This window comes from Bacillus rossius, chromosome 18 (genome assembly GCF_032445375.1).
Source record: "Bacillus rossius redtenbacheri isolate Brsri chromosome 18, Brsri_v3, whole genome shotgun sequence".
In the NCBI taxonomy this organism is placed as follows: Eukaryota; Metazoa; Arthropoda; class Insecta; order Phasmatodea; family Bacillidae; genus Bacillus; species Bacillus rossius.
The window spans coordinates 25,101,384-25,125,506 of NC_086345.1; the positions used below are offsets into that span (position 1 = coordinate 25,101,384).

Sequence of the window (24,123 nt, forward strand, 5' to 3'; positions counted from 1 at the left end):
ATAAGATATTACACTACTCCCCCTCCCCTTCCCGTCAACCCCCCTTCAAACGTGAAGCAATTGCCTATCGGGACAGATTTCCGCCGAAGCCTTATCTCTCACGCATGCGCGCTTGTGTGTGCCCCCCCCCCCCCCTCCCCCGTGGTCGTGATATATCCTCTGATTGCCTGCTAGCCACGTACGCCGTCAAACCCAGAGGCGCGGTTCGGAAATTGATATTATTTATTAATTTTTCTCTCTTTCGGGCAGGGATGAGATATTGAGAAAGGAGAATATATATATAATCAAAACCAAGACATTGACCCAAAAAAAGGCTCCAAAAAACAATATGACATTGTATATGAACAGGCCCCGAAATGTGAAAGGCGGCACATAAGCCCATACGGCGACATCGTACAGCAGGATCGGCAGCACAAGGGACTGCCACAGGCGGACCTGCAGTTCCAGGGGCAGCAGACTGCGGTACGACAGGACTGGCTGAATAGCCCGCATCGCCGTGCGGGCGCGCTGCATCATCTGGTGCACGTGGGCGGTCCAGAGCGGAGACGGGTCGAGGTGGACACCCAAATACTTCTCCGACGCCCAAGGGATGACGGCGCCGAGCAGAGACAGAGGAGCAGGACGCCTGCGGCATCGCTTCGTAAAGAAAAGCGCCACCATCTTCCGCGGGTTGGGCATGAGTCCCCAAGACTGCAAGTAGGAGCTGAGAGCCCGGAGGCCGTGCTGAGCCCGGGCCCCGAGCGAAAGAGCATCCGAGCCAGACAACAGGAGCGCGGTGTCATCAGCATACTGGAGCCCCCTGGTGGACGGGGGCGTCGGGATGTCCGCCACGAACAGGCTTAACAGCAGAGGACCGAGCAAGGCACCCTGCGGCGTGCCGGCAGCAACGGGGCGCAAGGCCGACAGGGACACGTCCACGTGAACGCGAAAAGTCCGACCAGAGAGAAATCTGCCTAAAACACCCAGGAAATACTCCGGGGAACCGTAAGAGCGGAGCTTGCGAAGAAGGAACAAGTGATGGAGGCTGTCGAACGCCCGCAAGAGGTCGAGAAGAACAATGACAGAGTGCTCCCACCAGTTGAACGCCGCAGTGATGTCATCGGCATCCACAGCCACCGGATGGAGAGCAGAGTGCCACTGGCGGAAACCAAACTGCGTCGGCGGCAGGAGCTCCGTGATGAGGCGCAACCGCGAGAGCAAGACCCGTTCGGCGGCCTTCGACATCATCGGGAGAAGCGACATCGGACGGTAAGCAGTGGGCAAGTGTCCAGGTTGGCCGGGCTTGGGAATCGGCACAACTACGGCGGTCTTCCATGGGAGAGGGAAGTGTTGCAGAAGAAGGACGGCATTGACGAGCTGGGTCAGGAAGACGACCCCTTTCCGCGACAGCTGGCGGAGAAGCTTTGCCTGCACACCGTCGTACCCAGGTGCCGTCCCGCAGCGGAGGCGCCCCAGGACCCGCTGCACCTCCCGAGGAGTGGCCAATAGACGGTGGAGACTGGGCGTCACATCCACAGTAGGCAGGTCAGGCAAATGCGGATGACGATGGCCAGGGGCCAGATCGTGGTGCCGGAATGTCCCATGAAACACATCGGCCAACGCCTCGGCCTTAGTGACTGGGTCCTACAGGGGCCGTCCATCCAGGCGCAGCAGCGGCAAGGGAGAGCAGTTGGCCCGCAGCTGACGAGGAAATGTCCACACCGTGCCCCGCGTCAAGGAGAGCGACAGAATGTGGGTCAGCTGGACATGCGCCTGCCAGACGGAGATCTTATGACACGCCTCAGACCGGAGGGCCCGGTATTCCAACAGGAGAGGGGCAGTACGGCAACGCTGCCACCGGCCGCGTGCCCTATTCCGGAGTGTGAGGAGACTGCGAATGGTCACCAGCAGAGGCATGCCACACCGAGACGCCCGATGGACAGGAATGGCGACGGCCCAACATGGTGACAAGGGACGTGAAGCCCTCAACAGCGGCATCCAAGGCCTGGGGCGAACGAGATACAGCCGACAGGTCCAAGTGCGAATCTGGGTGGCGTCGGTAGGATCGCCAGTCAGCGCGCCGAAAGTCGAGATGCTCCGGAACACCCCCAAAATCAGGCCACAGCTGGAGAGAGCCAAAGCCAGGGAGGTGATCGGAGGCCAAGAGCAGCTCCGTCTCGACGTTCGCGACGGGCAACCCTGTGGTGAGGAAGAAGTCGAGCACAGAAGGGCGCTGGACAGCCCGCGCCGGGAAGAAGGTCGGCGTGGGAGGCGAGAGACCCCAAGGCCAGCAGCGCAAGACAAGCGATAAAGGCCGCGGCCACTAAAGTCCATGGTCGTGCAGCCCCAATGGACATGCCGACAGTTGTAGTCGCCGGCAAATACACAATGGTGGTCCAGTTGCAGGAATGCCGCGAGCAGCACCACGGGGAAGGCAACGTGCGGAACAAGGTAGAGGGCGAAGAATGTGAAAGGGGCCAGCGCACCAGAGACCTTGACGGCGACCGCCTCTATAGATGGAGCAGGAGACATAACATGGCGATGGTGGCGAAGATCGGCACGGACCAGCACAGCGACGCCTCCCCGAGGCCCAGAGGCACGATCGGACCGGTGAGTGAGTAGCCAGGGACCTGGAGCCGGACACCGGGCGCGAGCCACGTCTCCGTGATGCTGACGATGGCAGGACGGCACGTGCGCAGAACCGCAAGAAACTCCGGGAGATGACGGACCAGAGATCGCGCATTCCATGTCATCAGCAAGTCACCCATGGACAGCAGAAGGGAGCATCGAGGAAGACGTCGGGAAAGAGGTGCACAGATCAGTAGCCGCTACCAGCAGGACATCCAGACGCTCCGTCCAGGTGGGGGCACGGAGCAACAGATGTGAGATGACGCATAAGGCGCTGCAACCAGGAGCACACATCCAGGCCACGAAGGAAGACCAGCAGCTCTCTGATGGTGTCGGAGACGGGCGGCTCGGTACCAGGCGCGGCCCCAAGATCAGCAGCGGGAGGCGGAGCACCAGAGAGAGCAGTGGCGAAAGACGTCCCAGGAACTCGCCAGCGGCCAGCAAAAGGAGTCGGCGGCGCCACAGGTGGAGGACGGCGGGCGGCCGCCTCCTTCTTCTTATCGAGGTTGGCAAGTTTCTGCAGCCGGTGCAGGCACTGGGAGTAGTTGGCCGAGTGGTCGCCACGGCAATTGCAGCAGGTCGCAGGCTCGGACACAGGCCGAAGGCATTGCTGCGAGGTGTGGGCCTCCCCGCAGCGAGCACAACACAGAGCCTCGTCGCAGTTGTTGCAGGTGTGCCCGAACTCCTGGCAGCGGAAACACTGAACCAGCTTCCCACAACCCCCGAACGGCTCAACCACAACACCAACACCGCACAGGTTGGTCAGCTGAAGGGCCAAGTGGAGAAAAGTACCCTGAAGCACCATTGGAGCGAAGGCAGCGGTGCAGACGAAGCAGACGGCACCACCACGGGAGCTGGAGACGCAGCGGCAGCAGCAGGACAGGCAGCCGGGCGAGGATGCGACAGGCACGGCGACGCAGAGACAGCCAGCGACGGCGCCACAGACAAGGTAGGAGAGGTGCCAGTCGGGGACCAGGAAGGCCATGAGACCCGGCAGGTATAGCACGACCAGACAAGGCAAGGGGCACGTCCGGTGCCAACTGAGAGGCCAGCAGGTCAGGCAAGGTGGGGGCAGCACCGAGCAGCGACGGACCGGGCCCAGAAAGTCGACCGAGGCCAGAAGCAGCGAGGAGGTGGGAAGAGCAACCATGGCAGGCAGATCCCCCCAGCACGGAGCACGAGGCACCCGCAGACTCGCCCAGGGAGGAAGAGGAGCCACCAAAGGCACGGTCCGGAGAGCCGCCAGAAGCACGACTGGCCATCGAACGAGTCGGGCGGCGGCCCTGGTCAGCTGCGGCGAAAGAATCCAGATCAGAGCGTGCCTCTTGCGAGCGCGACAGCCCGCGGCCTCGGCGAGCAGCGCGCGAGTGCCGCCAGTCGGGCCGCGACAGCGAATCGTCGTCAGAAAGCGCTGCAAACCTATTACTGGTAGGCAGCAAAAACGAGGCATCAGAGTCGGGAAGCGACACAGGCACAAACAGCAGGAGAAAAGGTGCGGCGGCGTTCAGCCATAACGAAGCAGCAAAAAGGTCAGGCGAACAGCACACAGTAACAAGCGCGAAAACAGAGCAGCAACAAGCAAGGCAAATAAGGGACAAAAATCGCAATCACGAAAATCGCGTAAAGCCAGGCACGAAGAAACAGAAACAGACAGCAAAGACAGTCCAAAGCACCACAAAAACCGCACAAAGAACAAGACCAGAGAATCCGCAACAGAAAAACCAAAACAGCAAACGACAGACACAAGCAAAAACATCAGAAAGACAGCAAAACCGGCCGACGAGAAAACTCGCAGACAGCAGGCGAAGCAGTGCGCAGGGAGTCCCTGCACGCTCGCAGTGATGGCAGCACAGTCGGCGGAGGTCGTTGGTGCGGGTCTTTTTTTTTTTATATAGTTTGGACAAGTCAAGTATCATCTATTGAGCAAGATACTCACTCATGTAAATTACACAATCCCACCACCAACAGTTGGGTTCAAATGCTCCAGCTCATGGTGCTCTTTCGTAAACACTACTACGAGCGGAGGAAAAGAAAGCAAAAGGATAAAAAATAAGGAAGTACCAGCAAAGGTATAAGATGCTAGGAAAAATTGGAAAACCCAGCCCGCAGCTCATGGTGGAGGGGCAGCAAAAGCAAACAAAATGACGTTTCGCTAACAAAAGAAAGAAATCGGCGCGGAGCAAGAGAAGAACCGGTGCTGATGAACAGGTAGGGCGGTCAGCAAGAAGCCACGAGGGGAAAGAATCTTCACGTTAGAAGGGGAGCAGGCAAAGTCATGCCAATGCGGGGAGGACAGGCCTTGGTTCTTCACGAAGGTCAGGGGATCTTGCAGCAGAATATAACGAATGCGGCGATGAGCACGGGGTGCCGCGACGTCATGATCGCCGATGGCCGCAATCACCGGGTTGGTATGCCGGCGGTTCTTCCGGAAGAAAGAGGCAGCAAGCAGTCGAACCCGCTCCTGCGGGGAGGGCACATTCCCCAGTCGGTAGATGGCGGACTGCAGTATGCAGCAGCCAGCCGAGGACGGTGCAGAGGCCATGGTTGTAGCCGGAGTAGACGGGCCGCTTGCAGTACTCCAGCACGTACGCCCAGACGACGGCGCCGTACATCAAGATGGGCAGGATGAGCGACTCCCACAGCCGGACGACGAGTATCTTGGTCCAGAGGGCAAGCGGGCACAAGGAGAGGGCTTGGTGCGGGTCGTGGTCACCGCAAGTACACGCAGCCGAGTTGAGCCAACGAATGACTGAAGATCCGCCGCCGCCGATTCATCATATTGCCATCCAGGGCAGTAAGCGTGGGCGAGGCCAGAAACCGAAGTTTCTGTAACTCGCTAAGTGCATAGTAAATCAGGCGCACCCCACACTGGTGAAGAATCATTTGAATCGACGGCGGGGGTGCGTGTCTTGTGGGATAAATTTGGCACACGGGCCTGTGTGTGCGCTGGTAGGTTGTGTAATGCTATAAAAGTTACGTGTACCTAATTCGGCGGGAGAGTGAAGCTCCCCACCAGTTAGATCGGCCAACTGGCGTGATGTAATGTCGTGTTGGTGTGCATTAGAGGCTTGTCTGTGTGCTGTAATTTCAAGTGACCTAGTTAAACTCGGGTGTGGCGTGTAGTGTAAAGCTGTGCGAGCCGCTCCTACGAACCCCTGAGAACATAACATCTGAAGATCCACAGGCGCGAGCCATATTTATAGTCCGCTGGGCCCCGGCCGATCACACGGAAGAGCAGTCTGGAAGCCCACGGCGGAAGCTCGGCTCACCAGAAGTTCCGGTGCGCAGCCCGTGAAGCCGATCGGAGCCGAGCGGGTCCGAAGGCTTGCCATCTTGCGCGCCGAAATCGAAGGCGCGCGCGCGCCTGTACTACAGGAGGTATTGAGAGGAGAGGCAGGGGCAACGTCTCAGAATATGTTTAAGTTACGCAGAGCTGATCTGTGTAACAGCATGAAAATAAATAAATAAATAAATAAATAAATAAATATATATATATATATACATACATATACACACACACACACACACATACATAACATGTGGTGATATCTGGTGGCCAGAATCAGAAATACTTGCATCATGCTTCTTGCATAAAATTTTCAGTATTCTGACATGTTGGGTTGGGGTAGGTTTTTACAAGACAAAGGGTGCACTCATTATTTAAAGGATGTGAATACCTTCTTGCTTTATTTGATACAATGTAAAATTAGCTTATCTAAAAATAATTTGTAAGTCTAACATGTTAACTAGCCGTAACTGTTGATAGTCATGTTACAAATAAAAATAAATATAATATAAATGGGATTAACATATTTTTATTAAAAGTACTAATTTGTATAAATTTCCATGGCCCTTAAAATAGTATGGATGTCTTTTTAAACACAGTAATGTATTTTTTATTTAAGAATTTTTTCAATTTATCCAAACATTTTGGTGTCAGTCACTCAAAAATTTTAAGACTTGCTACTCAAGAAATTTCCGGGTCTGTAGTGATAATATTTTAGTACATTTTACCTGTAATTTTATTATATTACATTCACATTGGTAAGTTTTTCATGAAAACTCACATTAACAAAGATAGAAGGAAAGTTTGGAAAAAGAGCAGCACATTCATCTCACGAGTAGACACTTTTCAATAAAAAATACTTTATAAAATTTATTATAATAACAACACCTTCTAACAGACGCACAAGAAAGTAAAACCATAATTATGTTACCATCTGACATATGACATAAAGTTTTCCTTAATGTAAACAATGATATTTCTTATTCGTAATATATTATCACACATGACATTTCTTAGTATCACATCAAGTATTTTCAGTGCAAAAAAAAGCCTCGTCTTCAAATCCATGTTTTCGGAGAACGCATTCAAGAAAATCCAAATGTTCTTGCTTACACCTTCCTCTAAGTGTTTCTTCTATTCCACGCCATTTCACTTTATCCGAACCTCCCGATAAACACTTTACTACAAAGACACAAAAATTCTCAACTGCCGATTTGAGCTCTTCGCTGTCGAAATGTCTCTCTTCCTCTTCTTTGTCCTTGGCTTCGAACCCGTCTTCACCACACAATGATGTTTGCTTGTCTGTCACTTTCTCTGTAATAACAAACCAAACATTACAGTGAAACCACATTAATAAAAACCCTGTTAATAAAAAAACTTTCATCAATACAAAGTGTTTTCACATTCCCTAAAAACTAAATAGGAGTAATTTTTTTATTACTAAAGTAGGGTTATTATGTAATACCAAGTTGTTTTTTTGTCCCATAGGTAAACAATTTAATTAAGTAAAAAATGATTAATACAAATACCAGAGAATAATGTAAAGAAACAATGTGAAGTTACATCTAAAATAATACTGATGCCATTGCTTTGTTTCCGTATTGGTTGGGTAAAAAAAAGTATAGAAATTTTATTCTTCAGAAATAATGGCAATATTTCTTTTTGATGATAATTTCTAAACCTCTGCTTAACTTTCTGTCTTAAATCCTTTAAAGAGTTGTAAAGTACAAAAATATTTTTATGTAAGCCATAGGTATAGCCATCCTAAAATTGTATTTTACAATCAATAAAATGAAGTACGTATGGCACTGTATAAAATTATGTGCATCTTTTCTTGTAGCTTATTCAATTTTTTTAGGTGTATTATGCATGTAATAAACTAGAAAAATATTTTGAATTTGATTTAGAAAGTTTATAAAAATTATGATTAAATTTTGTAATAGTATGATTAAACCCACCTCGCTATAGCAAAGTGACAAAATTATGGACCTTTAAGGTTTGCATTATTGAGGTTTGACTGTATTTGCTTAAGTTACATTTCCTGTACTACATATATTATTTTTAATCTGTTACATTTTGTATATTACTATATTTTCAAGAGAAATAAATTTTAAACTTTAGATTGAGTAATCATGATATTCATATAAAAAAAACACAATATGATTCGAAATAATTCTATGCATAATTATCTTTGATGTGCTAAAATTATAGTTTTTTTGCAAACAAACTACGGAAAGTTAAAATCAAGGGGGGAAAAAACTATGCAAAATCCTCTTTCATTTTGCAGTTTTTTTTTAATTAGTCACTAATAATGGCTGCAATATTAACTGCTGAACATTAAGAAAGATTGGGGGGAAAAAAATTTTATTAGCATAGAAGGAAATATCTTCTTTCTCCATTAAAAGTAAGGGAAGGTTTTTTTTTCTCTCTTGCAAAATAACATTATTAATAGTCTTTTTTTTTGACCAAATTTAGATGCCTGTGAAATCCACACTTGTGCATTTACAGATTTATTATAGTTATTATTATTATTATTATTAATAGTTTATAAACCGTTATTTAGCTGAAGTCGGTTATATAAACAATATAACAAAAATTGGTTGTCTGTAAAGTCGGTTTACAGATGATAGTTTAACGTGATGTCATAACAAAACATTAATGAAATGATTGCATACTTTTATGAATAAAATTAAATCATTTTTATTGAATTATAGTCCCTTAAGTGCTTTCAAGAATCTGTACTAGTTTTTTCATGCCTAAAAATTACTCTCAAAACACGCCCTTTAGCCATTTCAACTCTTCTAAAAGTACAGTTTAAAAACTTAATCCGGAAAAGAAAACTACGTTTCGGCCCTCAGCAAATTCTTAAATGCTTTTCGTAAACAAACCCCACTCGAAAAACTTCAGTAGTTTTCAAATTGTGTTGTTTCTCCTGAAGCTCAGCGCAACATGTGTGTGTTCGCAGGTAGACAGGGGCCTTAAAAAATACATTTCAAATTGAACACTGCTTGATGCAATACCCTTGCCTTACGATCCTTAAACCGAGGTGATATAGTTTTTGCCAATCAAGTTACAGTTTACAGATGAACTAACCCATTAACCTGGCACAAGCCAAAACTTTCGTAAACTGTAAACTTCTGTGGATCGAAAAGTTACGTCACCTCACAGCCACATCGTATTTCTTTTTTGGTCATGAGGTCGTGGTGTTGGGAGTGGCCGGAGCACTCCCCCTCCCCATCAAGGTGACTCCAGTGGCAGTCTTTTTGGAAGGGCGGTTATGGCGTTTTCCCCACCTCCTTCACTCCTTCCTCTCTCCTATTTTTTTGTTTTATAGTCACGTTGTACTAAGGGGCCACTTTTTTTTTTTGACGTGATAATGTCTTACGAATCGATGAACGCCGGCTGCACGCACGGAAAAAGCACGACTCATTGTCACGTTCCGCCTGAGCCGAGCGTGCAAGCGAGAGCGCGGAACAAGCGATAAAGAGGGCACGATCGGCTTGTGACGCATCTATCTCTCTCCCACTCCATCGGCCGATGCGTCCGAGTAGAAGAGAGACAGCGGCAGCACACAACCTACACGCGAACTGTTCTGTCAACTGTTTATAAAGTGAAGTGAAAAGTTAATGTGGTTTGTATGCAATTTTTTCATAGTTTTCTCATGACGTTATCATGTAAAATTATCGTCCGTAAACCGACTTTACAGACAACCACCATTTTTTTTTTATAAATACTACAGTATACTGTATTTTTTTTTTTTTAACGGAACTGAAATCATCATGTGAAATTAAATTAAACTGTTATAATATACTATCGAAAGTGGGACATTGTTTTATGGACACCGTGTACAACGGGGCCTCATGGCTGCGAAGTACAGACGGATGTTACACGGTGTTTCGAAACCCGCTGCTTAGACCATCTGCGCAGCGGTGATTGCTGGGTGGGCAGTGGATGAGGGGTGTATGGGGGGGGGGGGGGGGGGAAGGCCGTGCTGAAGTGAGGACGAGCCATCTCGGCGGTGCCCTTGCTGAAAGATAAAGCACGGGTGGTCTGAAGGAAGGTGCTCGTAGCTTTCATAAATTTTATCATCCCCGCTGTACACTCTCTCACGCGGGGGGTCGCGTGCACTCGTAGGGGCGTATATCGCACGAGGAAGGCCTCTGGTGGAGTCGGAAATTAGGTGCTTGCTCCTTCCTCAAACTCCCCCCCCCCCCCCCCGCACCATCTACTTTCCATTTCCCTTTTCACTGGGTTTCCTGATCCCTCCTATCCCCTGACCACACCATCATCTAACTGTGAACCCTCCTTCAGGAGTAATGTAAGCTGCATATAAAGTAGCCTGCCTTCAAAAAGCTCGTCAGCGGGGGAGAGTGTGGGCGGTCGGGGTCTCACCCGCGAGGTGCCCCAGGAGGGAGACGGCCCAGCCGGCGAGGTCCGCCCGGCAGGCCAGCAACGCGAACGCGCACCCGAACACGTTCAGGCACCGCGTGACGAACTGCGCCGAGTCGAGGGACAGCCGGCCGCACAGGCGCCCCGGGTCGACGCGCGCACAGACGTAGCTCGCCAGCGCGTCCCCCGTCTCGCCTGCGGGCACGGACCAGCCAAGCATACAGACCACGCAACCACGGCGAGAACACGAGAAACAAGACCCTGAGCGAGCCTGCCGACCACACAACCACAGCAAGAACACAAGAAACAAGACACTGAAAGAGCCTACCAACCACACAACCACAGCAAGAACACAAGAAAAAAGACCCTGAGCGAACCTACCAACCACGGCCTGAACACAAGAAACAAGACCCTGTGTGAAACACTTAGTTCATTAACACAAAGGATTGAAGAAAAAAAAAATTAATTTAATGATGTTCGCAGGCTTTCACGGCCATCGTCTGAAGTAGCTTTGGCTTCTGGGTTGTATGTAGCCACGTCCTTGGCGAATAATTCACCGATGTTTCGGTCGACATTGCAGTTACCTACCTAGTAGGTAACTGCTCCCTGATGATGGCGACTGCAATGTCGACCAGAAACGTCGGTGAAATTATTCGCCAAGGACACTGCCACAACCCCAGAAGCCAAGCTACTTCAATTCATTTAATGTTTTAAAATGTTTTAACTGATTAACCATCCAATAAAAAATAATAATAAGTAACCATGCATAATATTAAAAACTGACCATTCATAAAGGCCAACTGAGTGCCACCTTTTGATTTTTTTTTATTTAAGTAATTGACTTTATTCAAGCAAAACATGCACAACAACAAAATAAAAAAAATTAAATATTTTCATAATCGAATCTTAGGCTTCCGATGTTTTAAAGCTTTGCACCACAACCCAAAGCTCCAAATAAAAAACTTCCTGGCAAAGTCTAAATTGAATTTTAAAAAGAGCATTGATTAATAGTTTAATAGTTGACTAACTCCTGTTATTTAGGCTATGTCTTGAATGAATATACCTCATTAAATAACAGAAATATTCATAATTTTCTGTGATGTGACTAATTTTTTTTGTAGATGTAGGATGTCTTCAACCATGCACTGTGCTCCAATCTTGTTGAGCTTAAAAGTCTAGTCACAAACAAGGTGCATCTTAAAACCAAGTAAAATTTTACTAATGGAAGTTGCCATAGATTGAATGAAACAATTCATTTTGGAGTCACTTAAAAAAAGATGCACCCTAAAAATGGAGTAAAATTCTGCAAATGGTAAATGACATTTGTTGATTAACACGTTCCATTTTTTAAAATGCTAAGTCACAATAAATCAGTAAAATTCTAAAAATTATATATATTATTTATTGTAATACACATTCCATGTCTTTTTTTGGAGTGCTAAAAATCAGGACAAATATTGTGTCTTAAAATTTGAATAAAATTATGCAAATCGCCAATGCCACAGTTTGTATGTCACACTCAATTTTTAGAGTACAAGAAGTAAAACAAAACAAAAAATGGGGTGTGGCTGTGTCATGGACACGGCCGTGTGTTGTACGTGAATACGTGTACGTGACAGGTAATATTTTCTTTACAAAATATTAAATACACTATTTTTTTATTTTAGCACCATATATATTCACTGTAGTAACTATTTTACACGAGAGCTGACAATTGAAACCCAAACGAACGTCGTAGCTCCTACGAATCAAAAGTTATACTAAATGGAAATCCTCGAAACGCAGCAAAAATGACCTCAAAATGGCTGCGCTTCCCCCCTCCGTCGCGCGCGATGCGTCACAGTCCTCACTCAGCGTAACAAATTCTTTGATCCTTTAGCTATCCAGTGGTGTGATTAAATTATTGGACGGAGATGATAGATATGTAGCTGCAACACCAAACATGTAATCCCCGATTTTGTTGTCATTCGTTTTTTTTTTTAATTGCCTCCCACAGTGAAAGCAATTTTAAAGAAGTGTTCATGTCAAAAGTAGTGTCATGCAGGGGCGTAGGAAGCGGGGGGGACAGGGGAAACGTGTCCCCCTGAACTTTTTGGGTGGAGGGGACTGTCCCCCCCCCAACTTTCTAGACCGTGATATTTTTATTTTATAATATTATTCTGCCCAACTTTATTTGTAATTTCTTCACTCTCAAATTTTATCTTAAGGAAACAATAATGATTTTAACATCAATGTATCCAATGGTTAGATACAAAAACTGCTTAAAAAGCGTTATTTTGCACTTTTAAAATCAAAATTTTCCGGTGGAGGACCCCCGGACCTCCCCGTCTTAGTAAGAGGGGAATGGGTTTACATGACATCAAAATCATAATTTGTCCCCCCCCCCCCCCCCCCAACTTTATGAGCACAGCTACGCCAATGGCATCATGATAAAATTAGTTTCGGTGAGTCCAGTGCAGATGCGTACACAACGCGGTGACTCCTTGCTCGCTGTCCACGAAGTTGGATATGATGGACAGCGCCTGGAAGACGGCCTTCCTCGCCGTCTCGTCGTCTCCGTGCACCGGGACGCCGGCTTTCAGCTCCTTCAGGGCTTCCACGATGGCGGCGATCATCTCTGGCAAGAGGAGACAGTCACCGTGCACGGACGACACTTTGCATTCCGTGGGAGAATCACGTATCAATCATTCTGGATGAGTTATAACTAGAGACCTGCAAAATTCGCGATTTCGATGGCCTTCAGGATAGACTGCACATACCCCTGTACACTTGGGCGAATAACGCAAGTTCATCGGCTGCCGACTTGTTAAGTCGTCTCAGCTGGTTTGCCTGCGATTCGATCCTTCTTTGGTTTGAGGGTTTTTATAACTGGTTGAGATTCGTCCAGACGAACGGTAAGCCAATAGCAAAATCATCTAAGAGGTATATGTGTTTGAATTCTAGCCTATCACCGAACGAATCCGCGAATTTTGCTGTTCTCTACGTACCAAGTTATAAAACCACTTTTTCTAACTAAATAAGTACTACGAAATATTTTAGTGTCATATTTGCTGAATAATACACTGATTTTAAACATATAAGAAAACTTACTAAAATAAAAAAAACATGTATATCGTTTAATTATGCGCTACCTAATATTTTTTTCCTTAAACATGACAAAGTAAAAAAAATAAAAATTCCTAGTAAGTAAATAAAAGTTTTTTATTTTATTTTTTAAGCCAGTTTAATTTTTCAAACAAGAGATTTTGGTGCTGTTTTTATTTTAGTAAATTTTCTTTTCATTTGTAATAAATATGACACATGAAATATTTTTTAATACTTAATTAATCAAAAAATGTAGTATTATAACTTTTACGATTAAAAAAAAAAATTGGAATAGGGAAAAAATTTGGAACCTGTCTAGGGCAGATCTATTCTAAATAAAATTAACTGACAAGTATTTGTAAGTCAAATATAAGAATGAGGTACTACTAAAATAAGACAGTAAAGCTAATAAAAATTAAATTACAATTTTCTCAATTCATTTAAATAATTATTTAAAAATAAATGTCATGCTGAGTAAGTTATATCAGTTAATTTAATATATTACAAAATTGTAGTTTTGTAATCTGAATTAAGTTTTGTTAAAATTCTGATTAGCTTCACGGTTAAATTTCATTTGGATGCTTCACTGTGAATTAATTAACTTGGTTTTCGGTGTTGTATGGCATATGCCTTTTGGTGTTATGTAGATTTCTGTTTTATCACAATCCAATATAAAATATTGTAAGTAACCTGCTAAGTTCGTAGCCAACCGTATCACACTACAATTTGAAAGTGATCTGAATAAAAATAATACATAAATAAGTAGAGTCTCGATTAACAGAGTTAATGTGGACTATAGCAACCTCGGATAAGCATAATGTCAGATAACACGAATATAATTAGATATTCATCATGGTTTTCTGTTGGTCCAATGGTTAACATTTTTCCGGGATGATGCTTTCTCAGCTTTTATTCTGTGTAAACTCTTTCACTTCTCTTCGTGATTTGCTTAAACCAGTACACTGCATCATCGAGGTTAGTCTCATTAAGGATTCTGACGAGGTTAGATCATTTTCCAGGTCCTGGAGCCAATTTTTAGAACAGTCTTTGCAGGGAACGGCATCTACACGTCGGCTCGGATGAAACGGAACCTCGGTCAGGTCGGAGCTCAGTTTATCGAGACTCTACTGTAGTTAGTCGGGTGCCTCACAGCCGACGTGTATCCGGAGGGTGCGAAAGTAACGCTACCTGCTGAGTACATCGAAGGAACTGCAGTCTTGCATTCAGCGGCGGTGAGGTACAACTCGTCAAGCATGTGCAGCATGGACGACAGGAGTGCTCCTGGGAGAGAAAAAAAAAAATAAAACAAATTTAAAAAAAGGGGGGGTTTGTCTGTAAAGTCGGTTTACGGACGATAATTTTACGTGATAACATCATAAGAAACATTGATGAAAAATTGCATACTTTTTAATATTCAAATATTATTTACAGTTTTTCGCAAATTTAATTTAAATAATTTGTTCAAATATAATCACGAACAATTAGTTAAAAAACCCAGGGTGTCCACAAGGAAAAATTATTTCGTACCAACTTAGGCGAGAAAAAAGTACTAGATATGAAAAAAAAGTACTGAATTATAATTTATTATGGTTTTCAACAATTTAGGAAGTTATTATGACATTGCAAAGCTTGAACTTAAATATCACACCACACACACATACATTCCATAGTTTTTAAAAATAATTACGCTTTGTAATAAAACAAATTGAAGTTACTGTAATATTATATTAAAGAAAAAAGTACTAGATCTGAGTGTAAATGTACTAGACCACCAAAAAAATTATAAAAGTACCAGATATAGTACGAAAGTACTAACTGTGGACACCCTGCACGAAAGTAATAATGGAACCGAAAAGAGTTATTCATAGAAACAAAACCTACTCGTAAAACATATGTTTAGTTACACGCCGGGTTTAGCTGGTGACAAGCACAACAAATTGCAAAATACCCTCCCCCCCCCCACGTTGTTGTTGCGCCCCTGGCGACGACGAACGCTCGCCGCCACCCACCATTGGTGGAGCTCTGCAGCAGGAAGGTGATCTGCTTGCGGCAACTGTCGCTGCTCACGAGCATCTCCAGGAACTGCTCGTCGCCGCCGCACGGTTCTTCGTCGGCCTCCGCTCCGTCCGAGCGGTCGCCGACCTGCGCGTCGGAACAATCTCGCCCCGAGTCGCCGTTTACAGACGATTCCCGGTGCTCATCCTGGGGGAGAAAAAAAAAATTAGCCAGTCGTTGGGGACTTGTCAACAGAAGTTAAAACTTATAAACTTTGTTTTTAAATGCGTAACATGTAGAGACTGGAAAAAATTCGCTGTTTAAATGACCTCTAGGATAGACTTCACGATCCTCTACGCACTTGGACAAATTGCACCTGCTCATTGGATAATGACCCGTCACACGTGTTACCTGGGATGCTTGTGATTTGATTCTTCTTTTGTTGAAGGTTTTCCACTTGCTTATGAGACCTTCAGGTAAACGGTGGTCCAATCACCGAATCAGAATGAAGGTGAACGAGTTTGGAGTCTAGCCTACCTCGAAATGAATCCGCGAATTTTTCCGGTCTCTAGTAATATGACATCATTTTTACATCAAATGTACGTAAGAAAATGATTTTTTTTTTTATTATATCAGTACGATGTCAGCATGATATCATTTAACCTGCCATCATTTTTTAGTAACAACAGATGACTGTGGTATGTCAAGATTACGTAAAAATTCATTACCTAGCAATGACTTACCAGCGATGTCAGACCTAGGTCATGTATTCACGTGGTCAAATTAACTTCACTTACTGCTACTACAGCCATGTCGGTGATGCAAACTCACAAGATTTCACCCATCCAAAAAAAGAGTCCAACACGCACATGATACAGTCGAGTATATATAATGTATTAGTGAATGCATGCGTATACATGTACACAGGCCGCTGCGATTCGCCAGTCTGGCGCAACACGTCACTAGCATGTCGGTGACGCGAACCCATAAGTTTTGCCCCTACCAAAAATCGCTCAACGTGGCTAAGGAAGTTTTCACTTCAAAAATTTAGACAACTATAAAATACCCACGTTCAGTCACGTATGTCAGAGGAAAAATTCAACTTGTCGCTCAACCATGCTTCAGCAAATGCGACAAAACTAACAATTAAAAAATAGAGGATGTTCACAAAAATCTGTAATAAAATTTCCCTGACTTACCATGAAAAAAAATGTAAAATTTGGACAACTAATTATTTTTCAACAATTTAGGCATTTTGCCAATATCTAAAATAAATAAATAAATAAAATCTAAGCTCCAAAATCCCCAGAACTGGTCCATTTCAAAAACAGAAACTCACAGTTTTATAGAGTACCTACGCTTTCAAAGTCTGGGTGATGGAAGAATGAAGTCACGATAGTGACTGCAACAACTTGCATAAAGATAGTATTTTTTTTTTAAAACCCTGTAGGGAAATTCTGACTAACAATAAAGAGGTCAGTAGATGGGGGGAAGGGGAGAGAGAGAGAGAGAGAAGCGAGAGAGAAAAGAAGGAAAAAAAGAGACAAAAGAGAGAAGATGGACAGAAGAGAAGGGAGAGCAAGTAGAGAGAAGAGGAGAGAAAAGAGAGATGAGAGAAAAGAAACACAGGTGAGAAAAGAGGGAGAGTGAAGATCGAGGAAAGAGAAAAGAGGGAAGAGAGTGATAAGTGAGAACAAAAAGAGAAAGAAGAGAGAAAAAAGAGTAGATAGAGAGAAAGGTGAGAAAAGATAGGAGAGAGAAAAGAGAGAGAAAAGAGAGTGATAAGTAAGAACAAAAAGGGAAAGAAGAGAGTAAAAAGAGAAAGAAGAGAGACGAGAGAAAAGAGAAAAAACAGAGAGAGCGAGAGTAAAGTACGAGTACGAGAGATAGAGAGACAGGAGACACACACACGCACCAAAGAGAGTGATAAGTGAGAACAAAAAGGGAAAGAAGAGAGTAAAAAGAGAAAGAAGAGAGAAGAGAGAAGAGAGAAGAGAGAAAAGAGTAAAACAGAACACGAGAGTAAAGTATGAGTACGAGAGAGACAGGAGACACACACACGCACCAAAGAGTGTGATAAGTGAGAACAAAAAGGGAAAGAAGAGAGTATAAAGAGAAAGAAGAGACAAGAGAGAAAAGAGAAAAAACACAGAGAGAGGGTAAAGTACGCGGGAGAGAGACGAGACACGCACGCACGCACGCACCTGACCGGCGTCCGCACGGAGCCGCTGGAGGCAGGTGGTGTACAGCCTCATGAGCTGGACCAGCGTGAGGCTGTCCGTGCAGAAGAGCGTCCTCGCCGCCAGCTCGCGCACGGCGGGCGAGCGCACGGCCCGGCGACACGCCCCCTCCACCACGCACAGGTTGGCAAGCATGCCCACCAGGATCTCCTACAGTCGGAACCAAAAAAAAAAATTGAGGCTGAGTTCGATGGCTAGCAACCCGAAAAGTACGAGAAGAGAGAGCTGCGGAATTCACGTTAATTCTCGGGAGCTGTTTGTTCACCAACGATACAGCGCGCATTACTCCAAACAAACCACCAACGATTTCGCAATTTTAATTGGATTGCACTGCGACGACATGACACGTTTTCACTACCATCAGGTAACAACAACAACAAAACAACTGACTGTAGAAATCACGTCTCTTCCGGGCGCCGGGTGGACCACCTGCTAAAACCGAAAAATTCTTCGACTTTCAGGCAAGGCTGGCCGACGTGACAGTTTTGTTCTTCTCTTCAAGCACTGCACTATTTACACTAAACAGGAGCTGGGTTCAGAAACCACAAGCACGTGCGTAATCACGTTTGACGCCAGCTGTTCATTGGTTGCTCAGCCACGTTCCACATTTACTCCCGGTCACACACGATTTTTTATTTTTAAGCATTTGTAACTGGCTTCCAGACCTTCACGGCATACCAATAATGCGGTGAATTGCGATAAAACCAATATAACACCGCAAAACACATTAATACAACACATGACACCGGAGTGCAAGTTAATGCACCATTTAGCACCGAAACTTAACTAAAAACATAAAAATTGATACACAATTTTTGACAAAATTCAACTCCAATAAATTACAATAATCGTTTTTCATTGTTAATTAATTGGATGTGATTATTTTAAGTACGAACTTTGTAACAGAATGTATGGCCTAGACAGAACAAAAAATAAAAAATAAAAATTTATTATTTGGTCTTGCATCTCTTAGATTATTAACACATTTTTTTAAATTAAAAATGGCACATTGTTTTCAAACACACAAAATTTGCAGAATATTTTAATTTCATTTTTTTGGAGTAGTTCTGTTCTAGACATTCTTATTACTGATGATTTTACAGTAAAAAAAAAGGCATCAGATGTCAATCAAAATGAGACTAGTTTGGTCAAATAAATATTAAGAAATATTTTAGTTTCATATTTGTTGGAAAATACACTTTTTTTTAAAACGAATTAAGACAAAATATAAAAATAAAAAAAATAATAGCACCAAAATCTCCTGTTTTAAAAACGAAATTGTCCAGGAAAAAAAAACCTAAATTCTTTTCCCTACCACGGCCCAATGGAAAGAGACGTTAATGTTGAAGCAGTACAGTGGGTTTTCCCCGAGAAATAACATTCACCCAATCAATCACTCCGTCAATGCTTCTTCACAACTCCTTTCATCGTCTCTAGCAGCTTTGATGTCGATGCTAAGTTAATCCTAATTCATTTCATTTCACACACTAAGTCAAAAAAAAAGGCATGTATTGACGACAGCAGACTTGGGCTGCAGACAAGAGAGATGCTGGGGAGATCAGAGCAATAGGAATGAAGTTTACGAGGAGTGTGTTGGCAGCTACGAGGCGAAACAAGATCAGAAATGAGACAGTGCAAGCAAGAGCCGAAGTACAGGACTTGCATTTTTTTTTTGCATTATTGCCACATATTTTACACTAAAATCAAGTCTGAAAAGTAGGACACGACTTTTACGGGGAAAAAAAAGCCTTTTTGTTGAGGTGAAGTTATTCATAAAAACAAAACCTATTCACGTAAAGTACGTTTAATTAAAACGCATACTTTACGAAAGTACGCCAAACAAACATAGTGTGATTTTTATGCGAGGATATTTTTTCCCCAATTTTGATGACCTAAGATAACAATGTGATGATTATGTGAAAGATCATTGAAAAAGCAAGAATGAGACTGTGTTGCCGTGTGCAGAAAACGAGAAAAAGAGAGGCTTCCTAGAAAAAGGAGTTGAAGTACACGGGAAGAAGGCCCTACGGAGGAGGTGGGAACAGCAACTGCAGATAGTTAAATGAGTGCAGGAGAGAGGAGAAGGAATGGTTCAGAGTGAAGGATGAGGAACGGTGGAGGGATAGAGGAAGATGGAGGCATTTCACTTTTTGGACTGACCCGCCCGCAGGTCGGAAGAACTTAACGATGTTGATGGTGGTGGTGGTGGTGGTGGTGATGATGATGATGATGATGATGATGATGGTGATGATGACAATGATGATGATGATGACGACGATGATGACAATGATGATGGTGATGGTGACAATGATGGTATGATGATGGTGATGACAATGATGATGATGATAATGATGACGATGATGATGACAATGATGATGACGATGATGATGATGACCGACGCGCACCGACCCACCATCAGCCTGGGCTCCTGATCCTTGCGCAGGATGAAGGCGATGATGTCCAGCACGTCGTTCCGCACGAGGAACCACACGACGTCCTCCTCCACGGTCATGTCCCACAGCAGGCAGAGTTCCCCCTCCAGCTCCTCGCCCAGCGCTTCCCCGCCGGACAGCTGCGGCCAAACAAACAGTCACACCCTCTCGAGATCATTGCTTCACTTCCCTCAGTGCTGCACTCCTCTGTTCGCACTGCACACAAGTCCGCTCAATACCATTCCCAGACTTCTTTCGAAGTGTGCGATTGAAAAGAAAAAAAAATACACATAACAAAAAATGAAAATTAACACTGTGAAAAAATGTCAAGTATGCATGCTGACTACTGCAGACGTTGCTAGTCTTGATTGTGTCGGGGATTAGGAAAAAAAAATTTTTTTTGACAAGCCATTGAAAAAAAATTGCAACAAAAATATCTAGGATATATTTACAAACCAAACATTTTTTTTAAGTAGAACATATTGATCTTACTATTGCAAATTGCGGGGTTTTTTTTAATAATTTTCTTTTTGTAATTAATCCTAGTTGACAGGACGAACAACAAAATCAGCAACAACAGTGAACACTGAAAATAAGTTAATTTCTATATGCTCTTCCACGACTGCTACGGGTTCATTAGGTTAATTTATGACTTAGTGTGATTTAACTGGTGTTTCCGCAACTGTCTTTCGAAATCCAGACGCAAGCAATTTCTGTCTCCAAGATGGGCCTTCTCCCATTTCAAGTACTTTGGCCACACGTCACAATTTCTCTGTTAACTGTGACAGTTAATCTAAATTAAAGCATTTTAAGGACCACAGGGTGAAGATATGGACTCTTTAAGGGCACTTGAATATGTAATTGGAAATTGAGAACTTTTAAAGTAAATGACAAAATGAAGCCGGATCCAAAATACGACAGCTGTACCTGCTCGTATGAGTGTCAGCCTCGTTCCATCCGCGTAGAACCTGTCTCAGGCAGGAAACTATGCATCGAACTGGCAGAACGCTAGATAATGTGCTTAACCAATGCAACGCGCTGCTGACTTGATCAACAATTCATGAAAAAAAAATATCACTCAAACTCATACTCTTAAAATTTTTAAAGAGCTTGGTAAATATTTACTTGGGCCGTATATCCGAAAAAAAAATGTTAAAAATCCGAAAATACCTTTATTTTATGCTCTTCAACTTCCTCTTTTCATTAAAATCGGCGGAGATTAGAAATTCCAAATACTTTAGGAGATATCGAATTTTTAAATTTCTTCATATGTAGTTGAGCGGTATTTGCGAAAAAAAAATGTTAAAAATCCGAAAATACCTTTATTTTATGCTCTTCAACTTCCTCTTTTCATTAAAATCGGCGGAGATTATAAATTCCAAATACTTTAGGAGATATCGAATTTTTAAATTTCTTCATATGTAGTTGAGCGGTATTTGCGGAAAAAAATGTTAAAAATCCGAAAATACCTTTATTTTATGCTCTTCAACTTCCTCTTTTCATTAAAATCGGCGGAGATTAGAAATTCCAAATACTTTAGGAGATATCGAATTTTTTAATTTCTTCATATGTAGTTGAGTGGTATTTGCGAAAAAAAATGTTAAAAATCCGAAAATACCTTTATTATATGCTCTTCAAATTCCTCTTTTCATTAAAAGCGGCGGAGATTAGAAATTCCAAATACTTTAGGAGATATCGAATTTTTAAATTTCAGCACAAAACCAGCGCATTCCTGTGGCGTGCGTGCACCATTGTTTCTTGTTTACGTACGAGTATCTATTTTTTTTTATTGGATAATGATGTCACGTGATTGTTCATGATAGGCCAGAATTCAAATGAACTAATACGTGATTATTTAGTTCAATTATTGTTTAAAACTGTGTTTAATTACCGCCTCCAACTTAGGTGAGTTTTTAACGTTTCTAATTTTAAAGTCTTATTTGTTATTTTGATATTGTTGCGCAAGTAATAAGTAACAAAAAAATTTACGTGAGTTGTTACTGTACATCCTTTGTTACGGGTTTGTTAGGTAAGGTCAGTTACATTATAAATAATTTAAAACTAAAGAATAATTAAAATTAATTCACATTATTTTTAAATTCACCTTAGTTTGAAAGTATTTATAATGTAACTGACCTGACCTAATCGACCATTTTAGTTTACTGTTCACCCTCTGTCCGGGTTTGTTTGGTCAGGTCAGTTACATTATAAATATTTTAAAACTAAACAGCCATTACAATTAATTCACAAAATAATTTTTAATGACGGCTTAGTTTGAAAGTATTAATAATGTAACTGACCTGACCTAATCAACCATTTTATTAATTACGCATTCACGATTCACGTATTCACGAACACACGGCAAAATAACAAAAATGGCGCCGCTCGAATGGTTCCACAGGTCTTGTATTGCAAAATTAAAAAATTCGATATCTCCTAAAGTATTTGGAATTTCTTATCTCCGCCGCTTTTAATGAAAAGAGGAAGTTGAAGAGCATATGATATAGGTATTTTCGGATTTTTAACATTTATTTTCGCAAATACCGCTCAACTACATAAGATGAAATTTAAAAATTCGATATCTCCTAAAGTATTTGGAATTTCTTACCTCCGCCACTTTTAATGAAAAGAGGAAGTTGAAGAGCATAAAATAAAGGTATTTTCGGATTTTTAACATTTTATTTCGGAAATACCGCCCAAGAAAATATTTACCAAGAGCTTTTTCTCGCTTCCTATGACCCACTACGGTGAGATATTTCAGCACATTGAAAGGGGTACCTACCTGCTTCTAGTCACATAGTTTAAGCCAAGACTCGGACCCTCTCGTTGTTTGAAGGAGACACCGCGCTATAAATACTAGCAAGCATCGCACCCATCATCCGCCTCACTAACGCAAATACAATCCTGACTAGACGGGGCCCCTTAACGAGGTTTTTTTTATGGGACAAGTAGTACTCAAAAAAACTATTTTCCTCATTTTTTTTTTCTCAGCGGTCACTTTTCTAGTGTATTACAAAGAAAATTTGCACTAAGTGTTGGTACATTACCTGCGTCAGTTTCATCAAAACCTTCAGCACCCAGCACTGGCTGTACAAAGTGCTACCGATCGCATCCCCTTTGATCTTCTGTGCTTCTCCCACCAACTCCACCGGCAGCGTAGGGTTGCACGGTCTCGTTTCATTTTCGTTCCTGAAGGCAACAGCAAATGTTGTTGAATAATATAAATAAATTATATCGGTATAGGTGTAACACTGATTTTTTTTTTTTTTTTTTTTTTAGGTTAAAGGAACCATTAAAACATCTCAACAAGATAAAAAATAACTCATAAGTGGGGCTTTGAAGGAAAAAAAAAAGTGTGGAATTAGCCTAATTATTATGTTACACAAAGCTTTTCACTCTAAAATAAAAAAATTCTCATAATTTATTTTATAGAAGCCCTTACACTCCCCAACTACCATTCAATGATATTTTAATAATCTGTTGTGGCAGCATTGTGCATCTAAATAATCCCGCAAGCATTTTGTACCGTTTGATTCCTACAGTCTTAGGGCAAATACTTACATTTCTGCTAAAGCATCTTAAGCATTAACAAATAAGTATTGTGTTCCGTGCGAACTTCAAAACATTATAAGTGAAAAACATTATACAATAACAAGCATTAAATTTTCCATAGACTGCACAATATTCTGACAATGCTCGAAGGAAGACAACGTAGAACAAATACACTTGGTGTCCGACTACGCACTATATTTTTTTAAAAAACTATTCGTTAATTATCTGGCTCACAGTTCGTCGATTACGCATCTCATTTTGACCCTCATAATAACAATAAGGCATTATAGTCATGACGCCTTAACTTAACGTCGCACCTTCTATGGTCAGTAAGCCCGGTGGGAAGCCTTCTTTTCACAGACGAGAGAGACACAACCCGAAGTTCCCCGAAGTTAATGCTAGCTTTTCTTTTTCCGTATCTTTAATGTAGCTATCCTAACCAAATAAACCGTCCACAATGTTTTAAAGTATTTATAATATAGCTACCTAACCTAATTGACCATTAGTATCCTTTTATCAACACATTTACAATGAACAG

The 24,123-nt window shown here is 43.0% G+C and overlaps 1 protein-coding gene across 2 annotated transcripts; it reads right to left on the bottom strand.

Annotated features, from left to right (window-relative positions):
- Window positions 1-6,158: 6,158 nt before the first annotated feature.
- LOC134541108 (protein saal1) lies at window positions 6,159-23,922 on the bottom strand. 2 transcript variants are annotated; one of them, XM_063384276.1, is made up of 9 exons: window positions 23,595-23,922; window positions 23,081-23,222; window positions 20,015-20,173; window positions 17,566-17,751; window positions 15,376-15,568; window positions 14,555-14,647; window positions 12,750-12,899; window positions 10,286-10,477; window positions 6,159-7,207 (listed from the first exon to the last, which is right to left on the bottom strand). In XM_063384276.1, coding segments are annotated over exons 1-9 (1,407 nt in total). In that variant the 5' UTR covers window positions 23,597-23,922; the 3' UTR covers window positions 6,159-6,917. The 2 variants fall into 2 exon arrangements, with proteins under 2 accessions (XP_063240346.1, XP_063240347.1); XM_063384277.1 differs by having other exon boundaries at window positions 7,119-7,207; window positions 10,237-10,477; window positions 23,595-23,896.
- Between the last annotated feature and the right edge of the window lie 201 nt (window positions 23,923-24,123).

Bases quoted from the DNA above. Each gene is read 5' to 3' on its own strand.
- LOC134541108 (XM_063384276.1), bottom strand. The intron at 12,900-14,554 runs GTAGCGTTACTT...TCCTCTTGCCAG, and splicing joins TCCTTCGATGTACTCAGCAG to AGATGATCGCCGCCATCGTG. The intron at 7,208-10,285 runs GTGAGACCCCGA...TTGTTATTACAG, and splicing joins CCTCCTGGGGCACCTCGCGG to AGAAAGTGACAGACAAGCAA.